Source organism: Leucoraja erinacea, chromosome 25 (genome assembly GCF_028641065.1).
Source record: "Leucoraja erinacea ecotype New England chromosome 25, Leri_hhj_1, whole genome shotgun sequence".
NCBI lineage: Eukaryota > Metazoa > Chordata > Chondrichthyes > Rajiformes > Rajidae > Leucoraja > Leucoraja erinaceus.
Window position 1 is genome coordinate 603,439 of NC_073401.1, and position 13,175 is coordinate 616,613.

Here is a 13,175-nt window from a genome sequence, read left to right on the forward strand (position 1 = left end):
TGTCTCATGGCCCATTACTGTAAGTCTTTTATATCAACGATTTAGTTGAGGCGATTTAGATTAGCGACTTTGCAGATGACACAAAAGTGGGTGGCATCATAGATAGCGAAGGAGGCCATTGGAAAATTACAGCAGGATCTGGATGAGTTGGGCAGGTGGGCTGAGGAATAGTTAATGAAGTTTAATACAAACAAGTGACAGGTGTAACATTTTGGAAAGTCAAACCAGGGCAGGACCATCACAGTTAATGGCAGTGCTCTGGGGAGTGTTGTGGGGCTGATGGATATGGAGTGCAGATACATAGTTCCTTGAACGTGTCATCACAGGTAGATAGGGTGGTCATGAAGGCTTTTGGAACATTGGCCATCATCAATGGGAGCACTGAGTATGGAAGTTGGGATGTTATATTACAATTGTACCAGACATTGGTGAGGCCACATTTGGAATATTGCGTTCAGTTTGTTATAGGAAAGATATTGTTAAGATGAAAAGGGTGCAGAGAAGAGTTACGAGGATGTAGCCAGGACTCGAGGGGATGTGCTCAAGGGCGAGGTTGAGTAGGCGAGGTCTTTATTCCTTGGACCACAGTAGGATTAGGGTTGATTGTATAGAGGTGCATAAGATCATGAGGGGAATGCATAGTCTTTCACCCAATGGAGGGGAAGCAGAGGACATTGGTTTAAGGTGATCGGAGGAACCTGAGGGGCAACGTTTTCACACAAAGGGTAGTGGGTATATGGAATGAGCTGTCAGAGGAGGTAGTTCACACCATTTAAAATACATTTGGACAGGTACATGGATAGGAAAGGTTTTGAAAGATATTGGTCAAACGCTGTTAGTTGGGACTTGTGTAAATGGGCAATCTTGGTCAGCATGGGCAAGCTGCACTGAAGGGCCTGTTTCCATGCTGTGTGGCTCTATGATGCTTCAGCCAACCCATACACACTGGTTCTATGCTATCCCACTTTCCCACCCACTCCCTACACCTGAGGGGTAATATACACAGGCCACTTAACCTACAAACCCACATGTCTCTGGGGTGTTCGAGGAAACCAGAGCACCCGGAGGGAACCCATGCGGTCGAAGGGGGAACATGCAAACTCCACACAGAGAGCACTCAAGGTCAGGATCAAACTCGGCGTTGCGCTCTACCAGCTGCACCAGTGTGCAACGCTCTGCACTCTAATGGGAACCTGTATATCCCATGTATCCCACTTTACAGCCATCCCTTTTCCCGCAAACTTCCTACTCCAATCACAATCCTGTCTCATACCATTAACGTTGGCCTTGGCCTGATTCAGAACATGAACTTGTGGCCAGCCCTGTCCTTATCAATAATTATTTAAAAGTTAATAGAACTGTGGTTGCTGGTCCCAAAAGGCTTGCTCATTGCCATTTCAGTCAATAGTCCGTCCTAATTTCCTTAAAGCAGGTCAAGCTTTGCCGTCTCTCTTGTAGGGCCCTCTACATATTGGCAAAGGAAACTTTGCTGAACACATTTGACATATTCTACCCCGTCAAACCCCTTGGTACTCTGGCAATCCCAGTCTATATTGGGAAAATTAAAATCCTCTATTCGCCATAGAGTCATAGATATAGTCATACAGAATGGAAACAGACCCTTCGGCCCAACTTGCCCCACCTACACTAGTCCCCACCTGCGCATGTTTGGCCCATGTTCCTATCCATGTACCTGTCCAAATGTCTTTTAAATGCTATCTATCTGCTTCAACTACAGTCTAACCTCCTTCCCTTTAAATATCACTCTCATCCCTTGACCTCACTACTTACCCCCTGTCTCACTACTGACCATCACTCTACCCTAGGGCTACCAATTTCATACGTTCATAGTCATGGGACTAGAATTAGACCATTTGGCCCATCGAGTCTACTCTGCTGTTCAATCATGGCTGATCTATTTTTCCCTCTAAACCCCATTCCTCTGCCCTCTCCCTGGAACCTTTGCCACCTTTATTCACCCTAATCAACCTCCGCTATAAAAATACTCAAATTGGCTTCCACAGCTGTTTTATCAAAGGCCTTCTTTCACCCCCAGTTGCTATTGTTACTCTACCTTCTCCTACCCTCTCACCACATGCCTTCTGACTAACAATACCTCCCCAAATTATCAATCGTAGCCCTCTGCCGTCAATCTGACTTTTCCAAAACCTTGCCAGTTGACCCTTGCCCCAACCTCCTGCCTTTTGATTAATTGATTCATTACTGAGCCATCTCCTCACCACCCCAAGCACTCAGGGCTCTTCCCACTCTGGACCCAGAGTTATGGGGCGGCACAGTGGTGCAGCGGGTAGTGTTACTGCCTCACAATGCCAGAGACCCATGTTCAATCCTGACTATGGGTGCTCTCTGTGTGGACTTTGTATGTTCTCCCTGTGGCCACATGGGATTTTTCTGGGTAGTCCGGTTTCCTCCCACATTCCAAAGACATGAAGGTTTGTAGGTTAATTGGCTTTGTAAGTTTCCTCCAATGTGTTGGATGGGATAACATAGAATTAGTGTACAAGAGATCGATGGTCAGCATGGCCTTGATGGGCCGAAGGACATTTCCACATTTTATCTGTAAACTAAAGTGCCTGTCCCACTGACGCGACTTTTCAGCGACTGTCTTCGACCTTCAACCTCGAGGGCACTCGCCTGAAAAACCTCGAGCTGAATCGCTGTTCAATCAACTGATCTATTTTTCCCTCTAAACACATTCCACACACACACACACACACACACACACACACACACACACACACACACACACGCTCCACACACACACTTCTTTCACACACACACACTACCACACACACACATATACAAACACACACACACACACACACACACACATACCACACACACAACACACACACATATAACACACACACACTCACACACAAACACACACACACACTGCCACACACACACACTCACACACACACACACACACACACACACACTCACACACACACAGACACACACACACACACACACGCACACACACACACTGACTCACACACACACACAGACACACACACACACACTGACTCACACACACACACACACACCTCCACACACACACACACACACATCACAGCACACCACACACAGGACACACACACACAACACACACACAGTGCCACACACACACAGCACTGTCTTCACCTTCACACACACACACACACACACCACACATCACACACACACACACACACACACACACACACACACACACACACACACACACACACACACACTCACACACACACACACACACACACACACACACACACACACACACACACACACACACACACACACACACACACACACACACACACACACACACACACACACACAAACCCAACGCAAAGGCGGGGGCCAGGGAAAGCGGGGGAATGCTGTCTGAAATTCATACCTGATATGAACAGGAAGGTAAACAACGGCTGCTCAGTGTACAGTAAGTGCTATAGAGGGTGTGCGGGGGGGAGAGAATGGGAGAGAAGGGGGGGAGAAGTGGGGGGGGGGAGAAGGGGGGGGGGGGGGAGAGAGGGGGGGGGGGGGGAGAGTAGAAGTGGTGAGACACTTTTAAGAAGCCAGACAACTTACAATAAAATTTAGGGGGCATTTTACATTACCAGTCGGTTTTCCTTGGTCCTGAAAGCTCCAATGAGCCAATTAAAATGCCCGGTCAGCGAAGGAGATTGCCTACGGCTGCCCTGGACTGCCTGTAACTAAATAGCGACCCCACTCCACTGCACTACCAGTTAGAATGAACAATGCCGACCAATTTTTACTCGCGGAAAATATTTCAACATGCTGAAAATTTTTTCTCGTCCAAACTGAGGTCGCGAGTATGCGGGAACTTCCCTCGAACATGAAGGGGAGTTCCCGTGACCTCATAGGACCTACTAGGACCACGTGTCGACCATGCTGCGAGTTTGAGTCGAGGGGAAACTCTTCTAAACTCGGTCGGCACAGTGGGGCAGCCGCTTAAACTTACCACCCTGGGATTTCATAAATGCTTCTGTGCATCTGTGCTGACAGAACCTGTGGAGGAATGGCCTTGAGTTACAAAGTGTGTCAGCTTGGACATTCCAGGATTGGGATTCAGCTACAGTCATGCCTTGAGCCTCGTGACCCACTGACTTTCCCTGTAACAGTCCTTCAAGTAAAACAGTCTTTGAGTTCATCATGTCTTTAGAACTGTTAAATAATCTCTCGGTATGCTTTTCACTTACTGAACACAGGTGCAGCAATAGAGTTGCTGCGTTATAGTGCTTGCCTCATTGGAGACCCGGCTACGGGTGCTGTCTGTACGCATTTGTAGGTTTTCACCTTGGCCGCGTGCGTTTTCTCTGAGATCTTCGGTTTCCTCGCACACTGCAAAGATGTAGAGGTTTGTAGGTTGTCTGAAGAAGGGTTTCGGCACGAAACATTGCCTATTTCCTATGCTCCATAGATACTGCTGCACCCGCTGAGTTGCTCCTGCACTTTTGTCTACCTGAAGTTTGTAGGTTAATTGGATTGGGTTTGAATACTTGGTATCAGTGTAAATTGTCCCTAGTGTGTGTAGGCTTGTGTTAATATATGGGGATTGCTGCTCAGTGGGGCCGAAGGGCCTGTTTCCACGATGTATCTTAAAAAACACCAAACACTGAGCTTGTGCATCAGCTGCCATCAACGGAAACTTGATCAACTTTTACTTAGATTGTTTTCAATAGTGCCAAAACTAGAACTGTGTTCTGTTGTCAGGAGAAGATCACATCCAGTGAAGTGGAGCAGGGAAGTATTTTTATGTTCATGTCAACAATTTTTATTTGGGCCAATGTCAGCAACATTGCATTCATTGCATTGTGGGCCTGCCACAAGGTGGCTGCCGGTTTTAGTCACACACCATTTGAGGACAAGACATTGAACAGCAGGAAGGAATGGCTGGGGAGGAGCAGCGTGGATATAGGATTAGAACGACCACCTTTTGGAGATGATTAGCAATGGATCAGTTGAAATGTGCAGCCTGATGCTATTCTGTGTACTCTACGATAGGGCCTATGTAGCTTCTGTACTTTATCCCTCTTTCTGATTCCAATGTCCCTCAGCCAACCTGTCACGTCTCCATTGTTATATATTTTTTAAAACATACAGAAAATCATGATCAGTAAGTACGGGAATGATCACAAGCATATGGCCAGGAGGAAAGTTGTAGTTGCTAAAGTCACTGCCTTCATGAAAAAGCAGTTGACTAAACAGGTATAATGTTGTAAACTACAAATGGAAACTTGTCAAAGAGATTAGACACAAATGCTGAATAACTCAGCGGTCAGGCAGCATCTCTGGAGAGAAGAAATGGATGACGTTTCAGGACGAGACCTTTCTTCAGACTGAAAGTCACAGGAAAGGGAAACGTTAGATATAGACGGTGATGTGGAGAGATATAGAACAAATGAATGAAAGATATGCAAAATAAGTATCAATGATAAAGGAAACAGGGCCATTGATAGCTGTAGCTAGGTGAGACATTTATGCGTTTACTGAGACTAAATGTGTGAAGATTAAAATAGTTGTTATTTTTGCTTGTGACGGGGAGTGTGATAATAGCAGCCTCAATCGGGAGATGCATCTTGCTGAGATCTCTCGGCTGTGTCTATTGCAGTGGCAGAGGTGTATCAAAGAATATCGAAGAATATCGAAGAATGGATCGACTGGGCTTATATTCACTGGAATTTAGAAAGATGAGAGTTGATCTTATAGAAACATTTAAAATCCTTAAGGGATTGGACAGGCATGATGCAGGAAAAATCAGGGGGTCCAGAACCAGGGGGTCACAGTTTAAGAATAAGGGGTAGGCTGTTTAGGACTGAGATGAAGAAAAACTTTTTCAGCCAGAGAGTTATGAATCTGTGGAATTCTCTGCCACAGAAGGTGGTAGAGGCCAATTCACTGGATGTTTTCAAGAGAGAGTTAGATCGGAAACATGGGATAAGGGGAGAAAGCAGTGTACTGATTTTGGATGATCAGCCATGACTCAAGGGGCTGAATGACCTACTCCTGCACTTGTTTTCTATGTTTCTATGTATCCATTGCATGGGAATCAGGCAAACGTCCTCCAGCCTGGTAGCAGTCCCAGTGACCTGTTAAAGGAAATTGCTCAAATTACCGAAATAGCCAAAATAGCATGGCAGATGCAGTATAATATAGATATATGTGATATTATCCACTTTGGCGGCAAAAACAAGGGGTCAGATTATTATCTCAATGGGGTTAGGTTAGGTAAGGGGGAGGTGCAGCGAGACCTAGGTGTCCTTGTACACCAGTCACTGAAAGTTGGTGTGCAGGTACAGCAGGCAGTGAAGAAAGCTAATGGAATGTTGGCAATAACAAGAGGATTTCAGTATAGGAGTAAAGAGGTTCTTCTGCAGTTGTATAGGGCTCTGGTGAGACCACATCTAGAGTATTGTGTACAGTTTTGGTCTCCTAATTTAAGGAAGGACATCCTTGTGATTGAGGCAGTGCAGCGTAGGTTCACAAGATTGATCCCTGGGATGGTGGGACTGTCATATGAGGAAAGATTGAAAAGACGAGGCTTGTATTCACTGGAGTTTAGAAGGATAAACGGGGATGGGGTCTTCTAGAAACATATACAATTATAAAAGGAATGGACAAGCTAGATGCAGGAACCATGTTCCCAATGTTGGGCGAGTCCAGAACCAGGGGCCACAGTCATAGAATAAAGTGGAGGCCATTTAAGACCGAGGTGAGAAAAAACTTTTTCACCCAGAGAGTTGTGAATTTGGATTTCCCTGCCACAGAGGGCAGTGAAGGCTAAATCACTGGATGGATTTAAGAGAGAGTTAGATAGAGCTCTAGGGGCTAGTGGGGATATGGGGAGAAGGCAGGCACGGGTTATTGATTGGGGATGATCAGCCATGATCACAATGAATGGCGATGCTGGCTCAAAGGGCCGAATGGCCTCCTCCTGCACCTATTTTCTATTTTTCTGTTTTTATGTTTAAAAGGGCATCCCCCAAAACTGTTTGATGTAACGTGGTCGCAGATTTGATAACTGTATATGAAAGTCAAGGCCTGATTGATGATGAGTTTTCTCCCTCTCTAGGAACCCTGACAATGACGTGAGGCCATGGTGCTACATTGCTGAGCATGAAGATGGCGTGTACTGGAAATACTGCGACATATCGACATGTCACAGTGAGTAGCAGACGTGTTTGTGGGCAGGCATTGGGACATGTGCCGCCATGATGTGTGTGAAAGTACATTTGTAAAGACATGTCAGTCATTCTGTCACCCGTCAGGGGAGCCCCATCCACTGGGCACTCGCGTGGATATGTTATTGTGCTGCCAGGGGTGATATTGGAGGCAGGTACAATACAGGCATTTATTGGGCTATTAGGGTAGAACCAAAACGGCATTTCCTTCACATGGAAGCACTTTCTATTTGTTGGGGTTCTTGACATAGCCCAACATTGAATAATGCCAAAGGATTTAATATTACCTTGGTTATACCTTTACTTGGTCATACAGTCATAGAATGATATAGCGTGGAAACAGGCCCTTCAGACCATTCTGCCCTCACCAGCATGTCCCAGCTACACTAGTCCCGCCAGCCCGCGTTTGGCCCATATCCTTCCAAATCTGTCCTATCCATGTGCCTGTCTAACAGTTTCTTAAGTGTGGGGATAGTCCCAGCGTCAACTACCTCCTCTGGCAGCTTGTTCCATACACCTACCACCCTTTGTGTGAAAAAGTTACCTATTCCTATTAAAGATTCTTATAAAGATTCCTATTAAATCTTTTCCCCTTCACCTTAACCCTATGTCCTGTGGTCCTCGATTCACCTACTCTGGGCAAGAGACTGTGTATCTACCCGATCTATTCCTCTCAGGAGGATTATTAAGATAGGTACATGGATAAGCGGGGGATGGAGGGATGTGGATCATGTGTAGATGATATTAGTAGTTTGGCATCATCTTCAGTATGGACACGTGAGCCAAAGGGCCTGTCCTTTGATGTACAGTTCTATATTCCATGGATTGCCTTATCTCTTACTCATCTGACTGTGAGAGTAACTTCCCTGTGGCCATACGGAATTGCAGTTACCCTAAATAACAGCTCTGACTGAACGCTTTTCATGTACGCATGTGGTGAGGGAGATGCTGGTAGCTCTGACATTTATTGCCCATCTTTCACGGCCTTGTGAAGGAGGTGTGAGTTTCCTTCCTGAACATTTGCAGTCTGCAAACAGGTGCTGCTGCAGTGCAGATGTACAGAGAGTTCCACGATTTACATCTACGACCAGTGAAGGAATGAAGAGAAATGGTGTCAAGTTGGGAAAAGGGGAAGTACAATGGGATCTGGGGGGGTCTTTGTTCATCAGTCAATGAAAGTAAGCATGCAGGTACAGCAGGCAGTGAGGAAAGAGAATGGCATGTTGGCCTTCATAACAAGAGGAGTTGAGAATAGGAGTGAAGAGGTCCTTCTGAAGTTGTACAGGGCCCTAGTGAGACCACACCTGGAGTATTGTGTGCAGTTTTGGTCTCCAAATTTGAGAAAGGACATTCCTGCTATTGAGGGAGTGCAGCGTAGGTTCACAAGGTTAATTCCCGGGATGGCGGGATTGTCATATGTTGATAGAATGGAGCGGCTCAGCTTGTATACTCTGGAATTTACAAGGATGAGAGGGGATTTTGAATCATACAAGATTATTAGGGGTTTTGTCATGCTATAGGCAGGAAACATGTTCCCGATGTTGGGGGAGTCCAGAACCAGGGGCCACAGTTTAAGAATAAGGGGTAAGCCATTTAGAACGGAGATGAGGAAATATTTTCACACAGAGAGTTATGAATCTGTGGAATTCTCTGCCTCAGAGGGTGGTGGAGGCCAGTTCTCTGGATGCATTCAACAGAGAGTTAGATAGACCTCTTAAAGATAGCGGAGTCAAGGGATATGGGGAGAAGGCAGGAACGGGGAACTGATTGTGGATGATCAGCCATGATCACATCGAATGTTGGTGCTGGCTCAAAGGGTCGAATGGCCAACTCCTGCACCTATTGACTATTGTCTATATTTCCAAACCAGGGTGGTGTGTAGTATTCCGCATCAGCCACCATGCAGATTTTCACCCAGTTGGGTGGATTCCCAGTGTGGGCCTGTTGCCCAGAGAATAGATGCGGAGGGTTAGTTGGGAGAGAAATGACAGCAGCGAGACAAACTGGACCCAAGACATAGATTCCTCCTCTTGTCCACCAATGATAGCCCAACGCATCACCGGTTCCACGCTCCCCTCCATTGAGTCTGTCCAAAGCAAGCGCTGTCTGCGGGGGGCGCTCAGCATCGCCAAGGACTGCTCTCACCCCAACCATGGACTGTTTACCCTCCTACCATCCGGGAGGCGCTACAGGTCTCTCCGTTGCCGAACCAGCAGGTCGAGGAACAGCTTCTTTCCGGCGGCTGTCACTCTACTCAACAACGTACCTCGGTGACTGCCAATCTCCACCCCCCCCCCGGACACTTATTATTATTTATTCAAATCGTTTGCTATGTGGCTCTTCAAGGGAGATGCTAAATGCATTTCGTTGTCTCTGTACTGTACACTGACAATGACAATTAAATTGAATCTGAATCTAAATTGAATCTGAATCAATGATGCAGCAAAGTTCAGAAATAACAAGTTAAACATTACCAGAATTCTTAAACTACAGAATTACAAAAGTGTTTTTTTTTTTCTGAGTCTGGAGTGGGAATTAATCTGCGGATCCATCCTGTGAAATAGTGAATGATTTTGCGAAATTGTTCTTCCTTTTATGTTATTACTGAGCTCTGCTTTTAAGTCAGCTTTTAAAAGAGTTTGGTTCTTTTGGAAGTAAAGACGAAGGAACAAGTCTGCATTGATGAGACTGCGGGACCATCCTGCTGTGTTTGTGTGTTGTGTAGGTGTGCATGATTCGTACGAGTTGGTTTGTAATCCATAGACGTTCATTACATGTACATGGAGTTATAACCCACAGCCCCACAGGGTGAGAGCATCCCTTAGGACCCTTCTGGCTCAAAGTGGTTTGCCCTGCAGCTCAACACAGCAAACTTCAGCCAGTATTCTAGCTGTTGAATAATTTCCACTATGGTATATAATTGTGGGGCAAATAGTGCAGTGAATTAGTCAATTAGCCAGTAGCGCTGATTCCACATTGTGAAATCCATCCTCCTCCCTAACACTCATAGTTAAACATGCGTCCACAAGCATAAAGGCATCTTTTCATGTTTTTTCTGAGCTGTCATTGATAAGAATAGACTTATTGCAATGGGTGTGCAATGCCCCCAAATTAGTTTCTGGTGAATTGATTTTAAACCACTTTGATCAGAATCACAATTGGTGCTTTTATTAGTTTAGTCTAGTCTAGTTTAGTTTAGGTTTAAATGCTGGTTTAAACCGAAGGTAGACACAAAATGCTGGAGTAACTCAGCGGGACAGGCAGCATCATTGCGAGAAAACCCACGCAGCCACAGGGGGAGAGTGCAAACTCCACGCAGACAGCACTGAAGGTCAGGATAGAACCCATGTCCCTGGCGCTGTGAGTAAGCAGCTCTTCCCGTCATAGTAAAGGCGACATTTAAAATGTAACTATTTAAAAGGTTAGGCACGTCTTGAAGTGTTGGACGGCTCCCGGCAGAAGCCAGGGCCGGAGCCTCGCGTGTTGGAGCCCGCGGTCAACGGACCTTGGGTGACGGAGACCGTGGCTAGGACCTGGGTTAGCGCCACAGAGACATCTGGAGAAGATTCGGCAGCGTTAACCACGATAGGCCCGACTCGCCGCACAGGCCTCCCAGGGGACTGCCGTGAAACCGGGCAGCGAGATCTGCCTTGGCTGAAGGAGTCTCAGCAACGGCGCTGATGGGAGCCTCGGCGGCAACAATGGGAGTCTCGGCAGTGGCAGCGGGTGCCCCAGCGGCAGCATGAGTTTCGGCAGTAGTGGGGCCTTGGCGGCAACAGGAGTCTCCGTGACTGGTGGACCTTGTTGGCTTGTGACTGTCGGCAGAACAATTTCCCTCCGGGGATGAATCAAGTTTTATCGTACTGTATCGTATCATTAGTGGGGAGGTTGGAGTGGCGGTCAATGATGGACGAGGCGGACACGTGGGAGTGAGGTTTCTGCTGCCGAGGGAAGGAACAAGGGAGGACCTGGCGTGGGGACCGCTGTGAAGAGGGGGAGGGGGGAGAATAAACTGGGACCTGGCAAGGGGGCACTTTGTAACGTTGTAAGTGGTGACTATTTGCATAGCTTCAATGGGTCAATGGTTCAATGGCCATTCATTCATTCATTCAGTCAGTCATCCATTCATTCATTCATCCATACATTCATTCATTCATGCATTCATTGATTCATTCATTCATTCATTCATTCATTCATCTCTCCTGCGCAACCACCAAACAAATCTGGATCAAACCTCAGTCAAAGGCTAAGTAGTGGCATCAGCAGGATCACCCACAAAGTATCGAGAAGACACCCAGCTTATTCATTCCAACAGAACTAAATAACAAAAAGATGTAGAAAGAAATATGACAGAGGAAGTGGCTTATATGGCAGGTGGTCACAGGGAGTGCTGGTAGGGCATGGATGCATCTTTGAATGCCAGCACTTAACAATATAACAATATAACAATATAACAATTACAGCACGGAAACAGGCCATCTCGACCCTACAAGTCCGTGCCGAACAACTTTTTTTCCCCTTAGTCCCACCTGCCTGCACTCATACCATAACCCTCCACTTCTGTGAGCCGTACCTTGCAAACATTGTATTTAACTAAATTGTAAGGTTCTACATTTCTCCTTCCAAGCACAGTGGAGTATCTGGGCAGAGAAACGATCCTGCAGCAAGGGTGAGTGTGATCAGTGTTTGAGGGCTGCTTGGGCATTTGTGACTGTTCCCGGGACATTCTCAGACAGTGAATGAATCCAAGTGTCTCCATAGCTGCATAGAAGAGCTCCTAAATGCAGATATGCTGCTCTACGCATTACTGTGTAGCCGGACATATTTCCAACTCCATCTTTAGATTTGCCGACAACACAACTATTGCTGGACAAATTACTTTTACAGATGAGTCAGTATAGGAGGGAGAATGATTGATTGAATGGTCCCAGAACAACCACCTTGGTCTCAACAACAGTAAAACCAAGGAGTTGATTGTTGACTTTAGAAGAGGAAGGCCAAGGATCCACAAACCTAACACCAACTTCAAGTTCCTGGTGGTACATATCTCTGAAGATCTGTTCTGGACACAGCTCATTGATGCAATCATAATGAAAGCCTCTACATTCTTACAAGTTGTGGAGATTTGGTATGTTGACAAATACTTCCTTGAGGTTCTATATGTAGAGAGCATATTGACTGGTTCCATCATGGGCTGGTTTAGCAACTTGAATGCCTAAGGATGAAGGAGATGACATAATGTGGATGACACCATCCAATCCATGGTGTCATCCATGGGTACTGACTTCCCCACCATCGAAAGGATCTACAGGAGTCACTGCCTCAAAAAGGCAGCTAGTATCATCAAGAACACACACCAACCAGGCTACACTCTCATTTCATTCCTGCCAATGGGAAGATGGTTGAGGAGCCTGAAAGGTCCAGGAATAGCTTCTTCACAACAACCATCAGGCTCTTGAACATTATACACTGCAACTAAACTTCAAACTCCAAACTCCCTTGAAATAGGGACAAGGCTATGTTTTTGTTTATGCACTATATTATATTTTTTAATTTATTGTATTTCCTTTTGTTGTTTATTATGGTATCTACTGAGTACTATGTCTACATATCTGTAAAGCAGAGATAGATAGATAGATTCTTGATTAGTACAAGTGTCAGGGATTATGGGGAAGAGGCTGGAGAATGGGGTAAGGAGGGAGAGATAGATGAGCCATGATTGAACACCGGAGTAGATGATGGGCCGAATGGCCTAATTCTGCTCCTATAACTATGACATTATCACCTCTGCCTCACCTGAACCTCTGCCTCACCTGAAAGGGCTGTCAGTAAGAATTTCATTGTTCCGGTGCGGGACATGAGAAAATAAAACACTCTTGACTCTTAAGATAGACACTCTGGAGTAACTCAGAGGGACAGGCAGCATTTCTGGATAGAAGGAATGGGTGG

The 13,175-nt window shown here is 46.0% G+C and overlaps 1 protein-coding gene across 4 annotated transcripts in view; it reads left to right on the plus strand.

Moving 5' to 3' along the window:
• The window catches only part of kremen1 (kringle containing transmembrane protein 1), a 335,721-nt gene that overhangs the window by 132,712 nt on the left and 189,834 nt on the right, over positions 1 to 13,175 (plus strand). For all 4 annotated transcript variants that reach the window (XR_008725485.1, XR_008725487.1, XR_008725486.1 and 1 more), the window contains exon 3: positions 7,118 to 7,209. Coding sequence is in view for 1 of the 4 variants with exons in the window: in XM_055655566.1 (XP_055511541.1) it covers positions 7,118 to 7,209 (92 nt within the window). In the remaining 3 variants the exon portion in view is untranslated. The remainder of the gene's footprint in view (positions 1 to 7,117; positions 7,210 to 13,175) is intronic.